Source organism: Porites lutea, chromosome 1 (assembly GCF_958299795.1).
Source record: "Porites lutea chromosome 1, jaPorLute2.1, whole genome shotgun sequence".
In the NCBI taxonomy this organism is placed as follows: Eukaryota; Metazoa; Cnidaria; class Anthozoa; order Scleractinia; family Poritidae; genus Porites; species Porites lutea.
Window position 1 is genome coordinate 48,777,911 of NC_133201.1, and position 18,527 is coordinate 48,796,437.

The window sequence follows — 18,527 nt, forward strand, 5'->3', positions numbered from 1 at the left end:
CAACCCCTTACTTAAAGTATTAGCTCGTGTTGTTTTTTCCCTTGTCAAGAGTTCACTGTTTCCACTAAGATTAGCCCAAGGACGTGCAAGAGCAGGCAGCCACAAGTTCTGAAATAAAATCCAGATATGGCTTTTTTCTGTGTCTAGATGATGTATCCTCCATGTTGAAGTGATAGCAAATCTCACGAAGCTGAGCTACAGTCAGCTTACTGAGCTTTTTGGTCGAGCTCATCGCACAGAGGTTCCACGTGTCGTATACTATGGGGTGCACCGGTGTGCATTGCATCAGGATTGCTTTGCGTGTAATTAAGAAAGCTTCTTCGTCTTCGGCTGCTTGGTTGTCAATGTCTTCCTCTTCGTCGTCCTCCGGAGTAGCAGCATGGCGAAGTTTCGCGGCTGTTCTAGAGAAAAAGCTCTGGATCTGCCCCGCGGTTAAGAACTCGTCCACCTTGAATCGGCGCTCGCCTCTTTCGTTGCGCACATACCGCATTTCCCGTGCTACTTGTTCAGGGTCAGCCTTATGGCCCGTCTCCTGACCAATTCTAAACTTATCCCCCAAGTATTTCTTCTGGTCTTCCGTAAATCTCGCTGTCTTCTTAGATCCTTTTAGGGCCCAGCCTTTCTGTAGTGACTCGACAGCTTCACATTGTTCAGCCTGGACGACGAGAGTAGGCTGAGCACTGTCTCCGACGGTAAGCTTCTCTGCGTAAAGAAGGACCGATTGATCTAACAAGTTGTATTTCCTGTGCGGTCGCAAGCAGCACTGACCAAACATGATGTGGTTTTCGAGGTTCGAATACCTTTGATAGCTCTTTATGCAGCCATCTACTGGGCAACAGAAAAGGCCACTGTCTTCAGCAATCTCGTCATCGACCCTCTTGCTGCTGATCTGGGATTCTGTCGCTTTTGCCGACGGTTTCTTTTCCCAGCATGGGACAAAGTCTCCAGGTGACAATTCGAACACGTACGACAGACAAGGTAGCTTACTCGGTACTGAAAGAAGAAAAAGGGGATAAATACCATTAGTAAGCATCATCACGTGGCAACCTCCGCTATGAAAAACAAGGTAATGGATGTTTGGCTAACCTTGTAGTCGGGACCAGGGGACAGATTTTCCAGGTCCAACGTCAAAGGCCTTCCACACGGTTACTTGATTGTCATCTCCGTAAGAAAAGTTATTAATGGTGCTGATTCCCTCCCAGCGTCCTGGTCCCTCCACCTGTAATAGTCATAATAGCACGTGATGCTTTAGATAGTCTGTCCTACAACAATTATAGTAACTTTTTACCTATAATTTTGAGTAGTCAGATGCAATTACCTGCTGGCTCTGATCTGAGGAACTGGTGACAAGAGCCACTCGCACACCGTTTATGCCCCTGTGAGACAACATAGCGTCATGGAATTCCCGCGCAGTAACCACGTTATGGCCTTCGTTGACATAGCGGCGAACATGCGCCTTCACAGTTGCTGCTTTACGATCGCACGCACCCTTCCCACCTTGGGGATCGCTGAAGTCTACCCTTTTTACGCGGATGCCGGTTTCCCCTGCCATCAGACGACATGCTGATACCATGGCAACGCTGTGATAACATCCGGCGTTATCTTGCCTCAGCGCTGCTGTCTCAATCTCTGGGTGCTCACGTTTGAGGGTATTCAGGGTGTGGCGTAAAAGCTGGATCACGCTGTTTGCATCTTGGCTACAGTCTTCCACGATGTGGACAAAGGTCTGGTGCTGTAACGTCGCATTAACTCTTCGCACAACCACACTAATATGCCAAGAGATACCTCGTTTCCCAAACCAGTCGGCTTGGGTTTCTCGATATCTCTGTGGCAGCCACTTCATAGCCCAGTCTTGAGTTATAAGTACCTTCGTCTCGTCTAGGTCATCAAGGACGGTTGTGCGCGCCTTGTCTTGTTGCAGAGACCTCAGCTGATGCGCTTTCCAAGCTTGTATCGCTTGTACTGCATTCTGATGAGTGTAGAGAAGGTCGTCACGCATATCCTCGGGGATGGTGGAATTCTTAGAAAGAGCTTCTTCTATTTCTTTCAATGCAGATTTCAGCTCCTCGCACTGGAGACAGCTGTTTTCATGATCGTGTTGACACTCAACGCAGAGAGATTTATCATTTGGGTCACTTAGTGCGTAAGCGATACAGTGGTCGGGTACATTTGCTTCAGCCATCAGGTGCACCTGAGTTTGAATAAATAAATGAATTAATTAATTAATAATAGAAATGTAATTAAATTCATCTCCACTGGAAAATCTATAAGCGGGGTTGACATTATCATAGAAGTACTATGGCCCTTTAATATCAGTCATCTTTGGTATCATCTTTAACATCGCCTAGTTTTGTCGATATCTTTTGACGTCTTTTCGTAGCGCATTTCAAGCTCGGCAGTGCATAAAAGAAAATAAAACTGACAAGGGCTACTGCAAACGCCCCTGATATAATGAGTCGTTCGTGATACGAATGAGATTATACAGTATTGTTTGCATGTTTATTTGCATCAGGCACGGCTCACACTATAAGAACGTTGTTTATACTATACTATATTAGGGCTTAGTCGTAAGTAACACAGAGAGTCACGTCACCTTGTAATCAGACTTGATGTACTGCTTTGCCTCCATGAGTGCTCTCTGCCAACGTTCAACCCAAGTACGATCACTGCTCACTTTGGGAAGCATGGCAATAAGCTCGTCGAACGCTTTTCCACCGTCTGCTGCAATATAGTCTAACCCATGAAGTGACCGTCTAACAGTTGCAGAGCACGACGAAAGTATGCGTAGCATCGTTGACCTACTGAATGGGGTGAACTCGATTTCCCCGCAGTATTGCTTGTATTGAGCCACAATACGCTCAGGAACGAGTGTTCGTATAATGTTTGGCGTCTCAACAACCGTTCCGTCCGCAAGAACTAACGTTTTCTCGCCAAAAGGGAGGTCCTGTATGACGTGAGGACTTGTGATAAATGTTAAGAAATGGTCAAGCTGTTCCTCATTGACTCTCATTCGAGGACTCTTTGAAATGGTTACAGGCGTCCCCCTACCAAACATTATAGCGTGCTGTCTAGCTGTCTTCACCCGGTACTCTGTGACGTTTGGCAAGTACCTCTGTATGACAGTGTAGGGCACCAAGTCAGCCATTACGGACAGGATCTGCCTTTGGGTGTCCCATGTTGAAGCGCACCTATAAGCCTCCGCGAGAGAGGTCAGATACTTATTCTCGCCGGAAGAGACTGGAGATGGTAACCCGAGGGACTTCTCAACTTCACCAGAGTTGAGTAAAGCCTCCCATAAACCGCCGCTGTCTTCGGGACTTATGATTTCCAATGTTGAGACTATGGTATCTGTCGCGGTTCCAATATACTGACGCCTGGCTTTGGAGGACGTCAGTTGGCTCCAGGGCTTTTTCTGGACGGTAAGGACTGGTCTGTCACAAGCAATAAGGAACTCATTGAGCTTCACGCGACGTATTGCTAAATTTGCACTTCTTCCCCTGTCATCACTGGAAGACAGTTCACTGCTGCTTGGGTCCGTTGCCTCAGGTACATACAAACTGGTAATGGACACATTCGACATAGCCTGGCAAAGGTCACTCACAGGGGCTCCAGGTTTCTGTTTGAAAACAAAAAGATAAAAAACTCAATGTTTTCTATTACTATATCAGTTTTGAACCCTATAGCCTGCATAGTCTCAGTTTGTTGGTCATTACCTATACTGGCTTGTCGTATAGCTCAGTCGTGTTTTATCGCTCCGATGTTTTGATTTTGCGATAACAACAAATTACAATAACAAATAAATTTCCATACTGAAACTTCTATTCGAGTGAGCAAATATTGTTGTTGTTGTTGTTGTCTTTTTTAACACAAAAACAACCGCGAAGCTCTATTAAAGTTTTTTTCGTTATTAACAATATTATTAATAATTGCTTACCATCCCATTACTCTCCTCACTCGAAGGGGAAACCGATTCTTCCTGCACATAGACCTTACGAGTTAGCGTGCGCCGTGTTTCTCTGTAACAGGTGGTGTCAATTTCCTCTGGTGGTTGAGGCTTTGCCTCCTCCGTCAGCGACCCACGACACGCCCTACATATTGCTGAAAAAGACATAGAAAAGCTATTATAATTGGGGAAGGTAGTCTTCCATTTATAGCGCTTAATTTCTTTTTACGGGAACGCAAGTTTATGCTTAGTCTGGTCCTCAGTTTGAAATAATTTGTGGCTTGTCAATGACAAATGTACACGCCAAAAAAGTAGGATAATTCGAAAAAGTACAGAGTAAGTATTTGAGTTAATCAGAAACTATACAGTACTAAATATTTCAGTTTCGTTCAAAAGCGCTATCATCACTTATAGTACTATACTTACGAGATCCAACTGGTACAAGTACCTTCGTAAGGCTGTAGATCAACTTTGACTGCGCAAAAGAAAGCGTCCTCTCTTTCCTCCTTCTCTTTTTAACATGATGGGGGGCCAGAGCCAGGGGAACTTTACATAACATTTGCCGGCAGCGCCATCCGATACCAAATTCGTCACGGTGCTTCGGGCAAATCGTCATTTGAAATTTTGAGTGATCAAATTCAAATACACCTGGGACAAAAGTGAAAATGACGATAAAACAAGGAATTTTTATTTCCTATCCACTTGAGATAGAGAGCAAACTGCGCTTGGTCCGCCGAGTTCTTTTGGGGACTGGGGATAGCCATTAGATTGAGGATCGGAGAAATCCCCAAGTTAAAACCTTTCAAGCCAAAATTCCAAGGAAAAAGTTCTTGCGAGGAAAAGGCAACATAACTAACAATATCAAGAATAAAAAAAAAGAAAAGAAAAGTGAGTTTTTAAAAGATATATATGTATAATCATGTCTCAAACTTACCCGCCCTGGCTAATAACAGCTCTGCTTCAGTGCTTAAACCACAGTTGGCAAAACTGGCTTGCAGTGTTTCTGTAATGTGGCGCTCAATTGATCGGTTACATTCCCTGATCGGTACGTACTCTGTGCTCAAGTACCTGACACTTGAACCACACTCACCCCCGACCAGCGCTCCATATTCACACTCTGTGTGGTCGCACATCAGCGAGCAGTGGACGTCTGCTGATTATAGCTCTCGCTACCAAAAACTTTATATCTGACGAAAACCGTGCTAACAAAGAAATTGATGACTCTGGGAGACGTTCTCACTAAAAATAAGGTGTTGCGAAAGCGGTCTCCGTGACCCGCTTCTACACAACGCTCACGATATTTCGCAATCGTTTAAAATTAGAACTAATATGGGAATGGAAAGGTCACATTTGACTTAAAGCAAACAAACAAAAACATGTATTTACATAGGGCTAATGATTACTATTTGACACGTTTCATGACGTTTGGGTTCACATGTTTGCGATCGCAAAACTGCGAGGTAAATGGGGAGAAAAAAGAGTATAGTTATAACATGTTGATAAGACACTGTTTTTTGCGACGAAAGAAAATCGAATGAAAAAACGCTTGGTGTGTCATGTTATGTAACGCATTCTCGACTCACGTAACAGCATTCCTTGACACACGTCGAGTGCGCTAGGGTTTCGCTGCAGTTTGCCTTAGTTTTTGCGGTCATGAAGACAAGCAAGGACATAAGGTACAAACAAAAATATTGCCGACCTCATATTCACGAGAAAGGATCGATATTTGGTGTAAAGTTTGAACACTTTGCTGAGTCGTGGTACGAGTACTTGACCTTCATGTTTACATTAGTGTGAAGCCACGTTACAATAAAAAGCCGGGATTTGACCTTCTTTTTGGGTAAACATTGAGGTACAATTTTCCATCACTTTTTTTCAATTACATTTGTATCATTGTAGGACTTGGGATCGCCTGAATTAAACGTATCGCGGCTGAAAGATTTGTTTTAGAATTCATCGTGTCGCGCCGATCCTCATAACTGTCAAGTCAGATAGGTCAAATTTCACTCAAGTGCTCCCTGAATTTCGCTTTCCCAAAAATTCATTTCACATGTTGCCCAAAGTTTTGAACCCATATTTCGAAAGCTTAAAGATTGCTTTGTAATGTCAGATATCTATTTCTTCTTAAAACGATGTATCGGATTGAATTTTAGGCCTTCGAATTTTGACAAAATTTTGCTCGCGTGAAATCCTCAAAATTATTTAAGAATCTTAAAATCTGTAAAATATTCTGGTTGCAATCAATTGAAGCATATTACCACTCAAAATGTATGTTGAAATCCCTTTAATACGATGAGAAGCATTGTGAATTGAATGATTCTTGAATTAGACTAAAATCGAGCTCTTTTCGTAACCCTGTCGCGCGTCCAGAAAAAGCGGCCCGGTGGAGGCCGTGAAGCGGTCAATCTTTACACTCGCCGTATCGCAAAAATATTTAACCGATGAAAGTAAAAGTTATATTTTCATAAATAAGGTACCTAGGGTAGTCCACAGATTTTTTTTGGGATTTTTCGAAATTTTCATTTTTCCCACCCCTGGTCGATATTTACAGACATCCGCTCTTAAGCCTGTCTTTTAGTCCTTTTTGGCTCAGCGGTGATATTACTAACTCTCCATCTCTCTTTCTATAGCTTTGCAAAATTTAAAATAAAATTAAAATAGATTTTGTTACGAAAGTGTGAACGTATCTCGCAATGAACTTTTAAACATTAAAAGGAATACTTAACTTTCATACAATGACTCCTCAGATAGCAAAATCCCCATAAATATAAGTCAATTTTTTAACCTACACAACAGCTAGCACGGCCACCAGGTACGTGCTGCTTTGGGCAAAAGCTTACTTACTAAAAATTCAAGCATATTCTATCATAAAACGAAGAATTTTTTCGAGGTGAAAATTTTGTATAAATATTTAGTTTTTAGCCGCTGAAATACTTGATAAAGGTAAAATTTTTAAAGGATTGATAATTTCTTTAAAAGTTTAAATTTTGATGACGCTATGTGGACGAGGGTAGCCGCATGCCCCGGCCTTGAAGGGTGGTAAAGATATATTTGTAGGAAAATGTCTGAGATCTCAGGGTGTGAAGCCCGTGAGTACGAGGAATTCAAGCGGAAGAGAAACCTTTTTTCATTTTAAAATTGCACCACAACTGAAATCCAGCCGTTCACCGCATGGCTTCCTCTCGAACTACAGCTTTCCTCTTCCTTATAAAAATGGACCCGAATGCTGCTCAGATTACCCAAATACTTCTCATAAAGTCAAACCAGAAATGATGTATCTACTTACTGATACTTATAAATAATCTTCGAGTCAAAGTTAAAAGCTAAATGAAAATTTCTGAAAGAGAGTAAAGTAAGTTGTAGTACTTATAAGTCTAGGATCTTGTTTTTCTTACCAAACTCTCGGATGAAGGCTACACCACTTAGACGGAAATTCGGTTTTTGTGTCTTTGCGTTATTTCATTTTTGCATCTTTTAGGTCAGCTTCAACCCCCACTTTACTTATATTATTCCAGGGGTGTAGCCAGCCCACAGACCTGTAGGCCCGGGCCTACAAATATTGGTTTGATCAGTCCACCGCTTGTAATAAACAGGGGCACCCAACGAGAATATATATAGTTCAAAACCACTTAAACATAGCACTGTTTAACGTTTTTTAGTATTTAAACGGTAGGTGTAGCCATATTTTTATTCCCTAAAAATTTTTCATCTGTTCGGATTTCCGAGCTGAAAGTCTAGTGATCCGAAGATTACAGGGATTAAAACTTACCTTTTCGAAAATTTCAGCCAGAAAAAAGGCTCCGAAAATTCTAGGGTACCTTTTTAGGGTAAAAATCCGTTAAAAATGGGCAATTATACCATTTTTTAGATGTTCGAAAATCCTAGGAGAGGTAGGACAGCAAGAAATTTTACAACAAATGTTCCGAAAATTCTAGATCTCAAATCGTCTTCCTAACAGATTTTTTCCGAAATTTGACGTTGGGTGCCCCTGAATAAATTATGCGTTGTTGGGGTGTGCTAAAAAGTCTAATTGCTCAAAGTGTTGGTGAGGTCACTGTGTACTAGTAGCCACGTCCCTGTATTCTATACGTTACATTCTGTGAGGTTTCTGGTCAATTTAACTAGCCGTGTTTGAAATTTCTTCCTAATGATTTTATCAGAATTTTATGTTTCAGTGTCTTGTCCTAATGTAAAATATAGATCAATGAAACTTAGAACAACGAATCGACAGGAAAAAGGCTAGCAACAAAACGTGCAACTGAAGGGTTTAGAGAGAGGTAAGCTATGTATTTTTTGGTACAATTTAGCTTTCCTTTATAGTTTAACGATCTGATGATTGGTGGTAATTGACAATAGAGACTTTAAGATCGAGCTTTTTTTCCTGCGAACGGCAAACGTTAGGAAAGCACGTGACTAGTCCCTTGCCGTCAGCTGCGGTTTGAGGTTCCCGTTTGTACGTCTAGATCACGCTCCAGAGGTAAGTGATTCACCGCAAGGTTTTTTGCAGTATAAAACATCACAATTCCACGTTTGAGAGAAAACACCGTCTTCTTTTTAGAACTCTTTCGCTAATCAATAATTGAACTATTTTTCATACAAACGTAACTGTCAAGACGATTTGTCAACTAAAATAGAAGTGAACGAATAAATGAAAACAAACATGGCAGCCGCGAGCTACCAACCGCGAATATTATTAATTCCTTAATATGGCCAGACAGATAAAGTGAAACCGCAGATTGCCGTTTGCCGTAAGATGGCTAATCCTCGATCTTAAGGTCTCAAATAACAAACTCATGCGTTGAGCCGTCTGTTCGGGGGAAGAGCGCGGGCTCATTTCCCGAGCAGCGGCTGGTAATCGAGCCTACGGATGACCTCGGGACAACTTTTCTCCATATAAATGGGGCTTTAGGGACGATATTGTTATCTATGACGTTCATTTCCTCGCAACAAAACTCAAAGAAAATTTTTGCTGCGCTGGTTTGGAATGAAGAGTTCAAAAATATTGGAGCCCATTTTCTACCAAGACTGATGTAACAAAGTCTTCTTTCCTAGTGTCATCCATCGATTTAGTCCGCCAGCGGTCGTCCTTCTTTCCTCAGAGCCAAGCTTGGGGAGCGTAAAAGTAAAATTATGCAAATTAATAATAGATATTACGAAAGGATTGATTCGGAGAGGGAAAAAAAGGACTCTTCATTTTTTCTTCGCTTGCGTTTCCGCCCTCGTGCCTCGCGGCTTCGACTTCATCACTCTCTACTCACGCGTGCTTTCGATCTACTGTGACTCAAAAGAAAAATAATAGAAAGTTCGCAGTCTACCATCTATATCAGAGACTTTCACAAAAGCTGTTGTATCTGAATTATTGCATTTTTTGGTAATGGATTCATGATAACCGTCACCAACACTGAAGTAATCATTCTTTTTAGAATTAAGAAACTGTACGTATTGCGGCAGGGTTTTATGATGTTTTTCCCGTGTATTAGGATCAAAGGGACTCTATATTTCTTGTTTGCTAGTTTTTTTTTTAATTTATGCCTTCTCATACTTTGATAAGTCTATGAGGTAGTATGAATTGTTTAGCTTAAAAGGTAATCAATTACGCCTTGAGCAACTCTTTCTTGCGAAGTCAGTAGCTCAAATATTGGCTCTTTCAGTCTCAACAGTTCACGTGCGTTTAATCTTCTGATAATAATAATAATAATTATTATTGTTATTATAAATATTAATAATGATGATTATAATTATAATTATTGTTTTTATTAGTATCCGGGCCCGCTGTCATTGGCCACAGCTGTTGCGGTGTCCCTGCCAACGTTCTTTCTGTTTGTTTGTTTGTTTTTTTTTGGCGAAGCTAATAATAATAATGACAAATATACCAATAAGTTATGGATTTACTTGGAAAAGCATGTGTTAAGGTGGCTCGATTGGATTTTTCTGGGCTTGAGCATTTACTACATTGCCATTAAAAGAGATATGGAAAACCGATTACCACAGATTTCTCAGACAAAAGATGGAAATTTTTTATGAGCAATGGGCGCTTTGTTGACATCGGAGTCGTCATAGCAACGCCATTATGACGTCATTACCTATTTTTCCTTGCATCCGCATTTCTTGTCACTTGGAATTTTTTCCACATTTTTCTCTACCAACACCTACCCCAATGTTCGTGAAGTTTGAGCAAATCTATGAAAACGTTTTCAAATTATTATTTTGGGATGAAGTTTTTATGGTCAGAAACACTAATAAAACTGGACAATCTTGATGTTCCGCCATTATATTTGGAAAAAAGAAGCGCAGTTTTGAAATGCTATTTCACCTCAAAGTAGTTTCAACCTTTTGAAACCCTTTTGTGAGAGATCATGGGGAGAGCTTCAGCCAATTGCCAAAAAAGACATTTTTAATTGGGCAGTTTTTAATCTAACCACATGGGTTAAGCGTAAGTAGACATCAAGTACTGCAAAGTTAAAATCACAAGTGTAACTTGTTTCCTCAAATGTCTCGAAATCAACTGCCTGAACAGTGACGTTCGGTTATTTTTTACCATAGTATCAAAAATGATCGAACATCAAAATGATCTTTAACTAGCTTTTCTTTTAACCAATTGCCCGAAAAATTATATTGTCCCCTTCAAAATGATATTCACAAGGCACTTCTAAACCATAACCAGCTCCTGTGTTAACACTCTTTCCTTTAATAATGACCCTGGCAGAATTTATTTCAAATAAAATGCCATTCCAACTAACCCTGACGTTGAATTTTACGATACCTGTATTAAGCGGTCAACCTGTATTAAGCGGTCACTTAGCCATTCCCTGTGGATGACCGCTTAATACAGGTTTGACTGTATTCAAGAAAGCGCTGAACGAGGGTGGATGCCCACGAGGAGGTGGTGAAGACTCAGCCTAGTCCCCCAGGCGTTTTCGGCTCGGTCATTCCTGGACTCTACCATGAGCAGTGACGTCACCGAGAGATACCCGCTCTCCCCCAGACTTCGCGCGGACAACGGATCAAGAGAGAACGTCTAGGGACGAGGCTGGTGAAGACTCGTTTTTAGGAAAATGTCTTAAATCTCAGGATGTGAAACCCGTAAGTACGAGGGATTCAAGCGGAAGAAAACCTTTTTTCAGTTTAGAACTGAACCTGACAATTGATACCCGGCCGTCCACCACATAAGTTCCTCTCGAAATACAGCTTTCCTCTTCCTTATAAAAATGGACCCGAATGCTGCTCAGATTATCTAAATACTTTCCATAAAGTCAAACCAGAAACGATTTATCTACTAGAATACTTAATCTATTTAAAACCTAATTACAGAAAATATTCAATCGGAATTTTCTGAAACGGGTTAACTCATATAGGGTTGAAATGAGTAAGTCGCGTTCAACCGTAGTGAAAATTGATTCCTTTTTCTAAATACCATATTTCGAAACCCTCGCTGCAGCCTCAAAGAAAAAGTTTCAGCAACAACTTGGCACGTGTATCACGCTTTTTTGTACATTTCTTTGCCGTCATAGCAATTTTTTTTTTTACCAAACTCTCGGATGAAAGCTACAGCACGTAGAGGAAAATTTAGTTTTAGGGCCTGTTCACAAGGAGGTGGGGGACCCCAGTTATCTGAGGTATAGCCCGCTTAGGTGGGGTAAAAAAAATAACCCTTTTTACATGCAATCTTACAACCCCGCCATCTCGGGGTGCACTTTTTCAAGATTATTGAACGGTCGCTAAGCACGTAAACAAGAAAAATGCTGGAAAACCACGTGTTTTTGCCCACTTGCTGCTCTTGCTGCAACTTTCAGTGCTGTGGCTTTCTATTGTTACCTTTGATATAACGATCCAAAGCCACCGCCAAAGTGGATTTGATGTATAACAAATCCACCACCTTCAAACGTTTACATGACAAAATTTTACCCTGACTGAGAGGGTTACCCGTTCTGGGAAACCTAACCTGTGCCAGGCTCTCAGATAGTATAGCGGGGACGTATTAAAACGAGCAAAGCGAAAATAAGACGCGCGCAACTTGGAAAAGGGGGCCGTGGCGGCGGGAAAAATGAGAGAGAGCCGCCCGCCTCTAACCAGCCCTCGCGCGTTTTGCGCATTTCTTTTTACTGAACGACTTTTCACCACTATCTCGGAGCCTGGAAGAGGCTAGGGAGACCAGGCTACCTGCCTTGGCGAGTCACCCCACCTATCATGTAAACATGATCAAATTAAAATGAGAGGTTACATGGACAGGCGGATTACCACACCTAAGCTGGTGATCTCAACTACCTGGGGTCCCCCACCCCCATGTAAACGGGTCCTAAAGTATCTTTCCCTGACTGTACGCAATCCTTTGTCCTTACTGGAAAAAATTAATGCGCTGTTTCTATTGGTCAGTAGGTTCAAAATGACAGGAATGCTCAATTGAACGTTGTGCACGGTTGTGCATGGTCAGGTCCAAAAAAGAGGGGTACCTGGGGGTTTATGGTATTGCGGTATTGGGCTTTTTTTCATGCGGTATTTCGGTAATTTTAATTTTAACGTGCGGTATTGCGTTATCATCTAGCTCTGCGGTATGCGGTTTTTTATCATTTTGGCTGACGGTATTCGGTGAAATAAGATTTTTCACGGTATTACGGTACCGTTTATTTGCGCTTTCCTTTCGATACAATATGCAAAACAAAACACAGTAGGACAAAGGCCAATTAAAGTTAATATTTAGAAGTCTTGAGATATAACGGTAAATGATCGTAATTATTTACACCATTTGTGGGTCATTTTGTCACAGTTGATGGTCGATAATATAAAATGTGACTGTTGTTGCATCCAATGATACTGAGTCGTCTCAAGTTACCTTACCAGGCTTTTCGATCTGCCGGTAATTCAAGGTCTTACACGTTTTCTCACAATGGCTGAGGTCGCTGAGGTTAAAGACGACGTTGTCATCATTGACTGTGTGGCAATTTTTTTATGAAGAGGGCGAAGGAAGCGAACATTATCGCAACAAGAATAAGTTTAGATGGCGGGTTTCGAGAATTGAAAAACGCCTTGTAAAGTTAAAAGAGAAAATTTGGTAAGTTTGCCTCTTACCGGCGCGGCGTGTGAGACAGTCGAGATGGCAGTGACCACTGAGAGACTGACGTGCTAGACTAGACTCACTTATCAAAACTCGCACTGGAAAGGGTTTTGATGGAAGCAACCATAAGTATGCGGAACGGATTATAATTGTGATTAAAATATGCGGCATCCGAATTTAGACGATTTTCGACGCGGTATTTCGGTATTTGCCATTTTTTCTTACGGTCTTGCGGTATTGGGTACCCCTCAATGTCCCCCTCAAAAAAGCTAACAAAAACATGTAACAAAGGAAGCGAAAGGGTTTCAAAACCACATCACTTTAATAACTATGATGTCATGCATGGGTTAGGGCAGAACCTTTATTCAGCGTGTGAATGTTCAGTTCTGCAAGCAAGCGGGTCAGGTGAAACGTTATTTCAATTCAGGTACGTTTTTGTTTTGTTTTTGTAAGAAACCCTGCATCGGAAGCTCCACTCACAAGTGCGAAGGCGATATGTGTATGCTAATCTTTGCCTTAGGTATGTACGAATATACATATAGATAGTAGTGATGAATAGTGCATGTGTGCCTTGTGTACATGTGTTGTCCATTTTACAGCTCTTCCGAGCCTCGTAGTCGCCAGTAATTTGTTTTTTCAATTTGGCTTCCAAACCTCTCTGGTTACTCAAGAAAGCCGATGACTTTCTGGTATCTAATTTAACTGAACACTTTAATTTCATTCTTTTGAAGTTTAGAATAACAGAGTTGTTATTTATTGTTGTTCGTTGTTGCAAACCTTGGCCAAGAAGGCTTTGAACTTCGTCCTCTTGGTTTGAAGTAGGACTAATATTAGCACTTTTGAAGTTTATTAAGAATCCATCGACAAAGGTCGGTTAAAGCATCGCGTGTCTACGATGATACTGCGCACTGATTCACTGAACACCATCGGGCTTAATTCAAGAAGTCTTTCAAGATAATGGCCATTGTTCACGCCCAATCTAATCCCTAACTGCAATAACTTTGTCAAATAAAAGGCAAAATAATGAACTTTGATGATGAATTGATGATGAATAAGTGGAATCGAAGAAAAATACTTCCTTTCATAGCAAAAAAGACTGGCAAGTATTGAACGTTCGAAACGGGCCACTTGACCATGAATGCATAACAATTGTTGCTGCATAAGAATGCAATGCGTCAAAGAAGACCGGTCCATAGTTTTGTTTCTAATTTTCTTTTTTTTAAGCTTGATCTGAATAACGCTATGAGCAGCCACAATTGTAAAAGGAACCAAATGAAATATTTTGGGGACAAAAATTTTTTAACTAGTAGTAATCATAGATTAATGAGTGTGTTCGAGTTTTCTTAGCTCCAGGTTAGCTATGAGGTTAGCTGTTAGACCGTCAAGCTTTATTTCAAAATAGGGAAACATAGATCAGGATTTTTCTTTTACGAAGATAAGTAAACATTCTTTCTATGTTGTTCGCGTAGACGGCTTCAAGTATGGTCGATAAAAATGCGGTCTTTGTAAAACTCGGACCGAGAACTATAATTGTCGTGTTTCACCATGCAAATGACAACGTCACAACAATAGCCTGCCCTAGCCTATTGTTTTCTAACCCTGAAAAAAATAGTCCGCAGTCAGTCCATAGTCTGCATTTCACACTGCCCCATAAAAATGTGCAGTAGATCGTAAAAAGTTCTATTTTGTTAAAAAAGATAAACATATCACTAAAAAACATCAAAAGCTTGGTAGCCTCGAAGGTTATAGTCCTGGCTTTTTGCGTGACACGACTTGAAGTGACTAACGATTATAGATAAGCGACAATTTTTGCTAGGTTACAGATGTCAGTGAACCGGACAAAATCCTTAATGCCATTATGCGAACTGTTCATCTTCATGATTTCAGTTCGTGTAGGTCATTTCATCATGTTTTAAACTTATCTTGTTTGGCGAGCGAGATAGTTCCTGTACTTATCAAACAAAATCCCCCGTAGATATATTAATAGACGTGGATAAAGCATTACATGTGTTGAATCATAGATACGCGGGTAAAATTCTTGAAACGTACTTTATCTCGGCATGTTTTTCGTACATGGTGAGAGGTAAAACTACAAATATACAGATAGACTCAAACGCACGGGTAAACGTCTCACGGCAAAAACGTTACCTGGTCTTTATTTGTATCTTTTTAAGTTTCAGCTCGACTTGAACGGCCGAGAAAGGTGTAGCTGAATCATCAGTTCAGCGTTAAAACCCGCTTAAAAACCAATTCCAAAGTTCATTCATTTGCCGAACTCAAATATCACCGTGCTTTTGACACAGTTAAATCATCATTGTTGACCTTGATGGAACCAGGGTACTGTACATGATTACAATTTGCGCATATGACGTGAATAACTCGAGCTACATTATTCAAAATGGCAGAGAAAATGTAGACGCAAGACGAAAAACGCTCGCTGAAAAGGCCCGCTTTGAGTACCACAGGACTCCCAAGAATATGTGTTGCATTCTCTTCACGTCGAACGCAATAACACCCTATATCGAGAGCCATAATGTCTCATTACATTACGATGCGAATTATTCATTTATATTGCTTTTAAAGCACTCCAGGATGCATAAGGAGCCATTTCAGATCATTTCCCAGAAAACGGTTGTTGGGTGCCCCTGTCATTATGGCTCTTGCCTATATCTAGAAGAAGAGAACATATTGGTTGGAATATCTACGGATTTGTTTTGTTTTCTGAAGTACTTAAGGTGAATGCTTTGGCCGCTACAAAGGAGATCGTTCCATGAATAAGATCTTGATTCATTATATTGTTGCGCTGATGTATCATGATGTATACATTCATCATCAGAAAACTTTGCTAAGTGTGGCTGCCTTTTCTTTGATTTGGTATTAAGTTCATCTTCTCTGAAAAAAGTATATGTCAATGTTTCATTGCTATTGTTATTGATTCGACAACAAATAAAGAGCATTGCTTTAGCCCTCGGGTAAAGAGAAACTCGGCTACTTCACTCACCAACCGAACCTCTTGAATCTAAAAATTAAGTCTAAAAACACAGAAACTTCTCTCATTTTGTTAATAAATATGTATCAAAGTTTAATCCAATTTATTAACTTTTAAAACTGTGAAAGGTTTGAACCGCCAGGAGTCATTTCAAAAGTAGGTTTAGTTTGATCGTCCGGGTGAACGTAGTCCTGAATAGGACTGTGCATGTTGTTGACAGTGCGGACTGACGTTTCGACAACCTTTGCGGTAGTCATCTTCATCTTAACTTTAATAAGTTCATTTATATTAAAAGAGTGCATACCTTCATCAATTTTGCAATATCTTTTACCTTAATGGCTGGGTTGTTTTATGAATTTGCTTAATTTACATTTAACCTTATACATTAGACAGAAAATATAGAAACAGCAGAAATGCCTGCCAAAGAAGCCATTTAAAACAAACAGACAATAACAACAACATGCTTTATTTGCATGACTATAAAAAATACAGTATTGAAAAGCTTATATTCACAAGTAATTATCGATTCGTTAATTAAATCTTAAGATAATTCTTACGATAACATAAAATAAATTAAAACATGGTTTCTTTTAAACCATATATTCTTACAGTAGAAGTAATCATTCTGGAGAGGAGTTATCTCTCAATGCGAAGCATGAAATTAATTGAGTCGAAATTGAGGGTGAGCATGAAATTAATTGTGAGTGTTAATGAAACAGTCAGATGAGTTAATGATAAAGTTTCCTTTCAGTGCTAACAGTCGTGGGAATGGAATGCTAAGTTCTATTTTAGTAACGAACATATCCCTTTTAAAGGAGTAGCTTGGGTAATCTAGTAAAAAGTGAATTTCACCTTAAATGGTTTTACAGTTGCAGACGAATTTTACATGGATTACCCTTTCATTAAGGGCTATATTGTCGTATCTTTGTCTTAATCAACTTGTGGCTGCCTATTCTTAGTTTCACTAATGCTTTCCTGGAAGCGTTTTTTCTTGTTAGATCTAGGTAAGCAGACGGGCCATAAAACTTTTTGATTACACAAGCTTAAAAGATAAAAGCCTTTGTGAGTGTTGAAGGGTTTAGTGCCAATAAGAGATATAGTTCTTTAGTAAAACCCAACTAGTAGTCTATTATCAATGCTGCGTTCTGATTGAAAGAGGAAGCTAAATGACAGGTATTTATGAGAGACTGAGCATTGAATCTTGTTGCTTTACCGCATTTTAATACTGTGTTGGGCATACACCCGTAATTCTGTAATTAAATCCCGAAAACCAATAAAACGTTTCGTTTAATTATTTTTTAGGGGCAAACCCAGTGGCGAATTTAAGGTAATAATATTGACGATTAAGACGATGTACAAAAGGCAAGTTTACCTTTCGCCAGTGTGTCACTGGTGGGTGTTGGGTGTAAATTATAGTACAGTTTGTGGTGTACTGTGTGTTGTTTGTCATAATGTCAACTAACATTGAAAAAATACAGCTGTTTAAGAGGAGAGACATGCCTTGACAGCTTATGGTTTTTATCTAGTCGTAAGCTTGGCCAGTATGCAGATCAAGAGCTTTTGAAATCCCTTTTCCAAAATAGAACTCCGGACTTAAAATATATATTGATCCAAGTGCATGACCAGTAGGGTCAGCAGTAAGAATAAAGATAAAAGGCTAAAAGGAAAAATAGTGTTAAAAAAAGAGACCAAACAGGACAAAAAAAAAAAACGGTACAAAGAAACAGGAAACAGCGTCGCCGGGAGTTGAACCCGGTTTATCTGCACGTGCAAGCAACTCCTTGACCACTGCACCACAGTGACACACATGATTTAAAAGATTAATTTTGTGATATCAAAACAATTTTTCTCTGCCATAGACGCTGTTTGAAGCTGGTGAAGCTGTGTTTATCATGAATTCAAATAAACATTTGAGGGAAATTAGCTTAAGCACGTATTTCAAAGCTACTTCGCATTATTTCGGGTTCAACAGACCGACTCGATGTAGATAATCGTTTGAACTAGCTTTACTGAATTTGGTGGAGAATTAGGAGATCAACATGCAGAGGCCCACATTCGAAAGGAATGACATGAAGTTAGACCCATTTAATTAGCAAAAGAATAGGTGAAATATAAACATGCGTGATCTGTGAATGGAATCTCCTATTCTGGAGACTAGACCTTGCCTATTTTAGCGAAAAAAAAGATTTAAGTTGGACTTTAATACAGAACTGTTTCGTAGACCAACAACGCGCTGGTCCACTCATTAGTTAAATTCCATACACACTGAAGTAACGCTCGAGTATATATTTTGATGACCTTGCCGGTCCCGTGAAATAGATGGCGATCCCGCAACACGGCCCGCAAAACAAATTAACAAAATTATGCATTCACACAAAATATCAAAACGGTTTACACAAGCAGATTAAAGCAACACCAAAACTCACACAAATTCGATCAAATAAGCGATATATAGCGGTATTTGCTAGCTTCTTAGCTTTTCCTCGACCTCGCTCGTCCAAATAACTGTTGTATCCCTTGCTAATTTGCACAAGCGACCCGAG

The 18,527-nt window shown here is 40.2% G+C and overlaps 2 protein-coding genes across 2 annotated transcripts; both read right to left on the bottom strand.

Moving 5' to 3' along the window:
- Positions 1–59: 59 nt before the first annotated feature.
- Positions 60–2,182, bottom strand: LOC140939295 (uncharacterized). The gene is made up of 2 exons (XM_073388837.1): positions 1,087–2,182; positions 60–993 (listed from the first exon to the last, which is right to left on the bottom strand). The coding sequence occupies exon 1, from the start codon at positions 2,180–2,182 to the stop codon at positions 1,289–1,291; it is 894 nt and encodes a 297-aa protein (XP_073244938.1). The 3' UTR covers positions 60–993; positions 1,087–1,288.
- Positions 2,183–2,565: 383 nt separating this feature from the next.
- LOC140939278 (uncharacterized) lies at positions 2,566–3,598 on the bottom strand. The gene has a single exon (XM_073388836.1). It carries the CDS (start codon positions 3,578–3,580, stop codon positions 2,585–2,587), a length of 996 nt encoding a protein of 331 aa, XP_073244937.1. The 5' UTR covers positions 3,581–3,598; the 3' UTR covers positions 2,566–2,584.
- Positions 3,599–18,527: the final 14,929 nt, after the last annotated feature.

Coding starts and splice junctions, on each gene's coding strand:
- LOC140939295 (XM_073388837.1), bottom strand. CDS start 2,182: ATGGCTGAAGCAAATGTACCCGACCACTGTATCGCTTACGCACTAAGT.
- LOC140939278 (XM_073388836.1), bottom strand. CDS start 3,580: ATGTCGAATGTGTCCATTACCAGTTTGTATGTACCTGAGGCAACGGAC.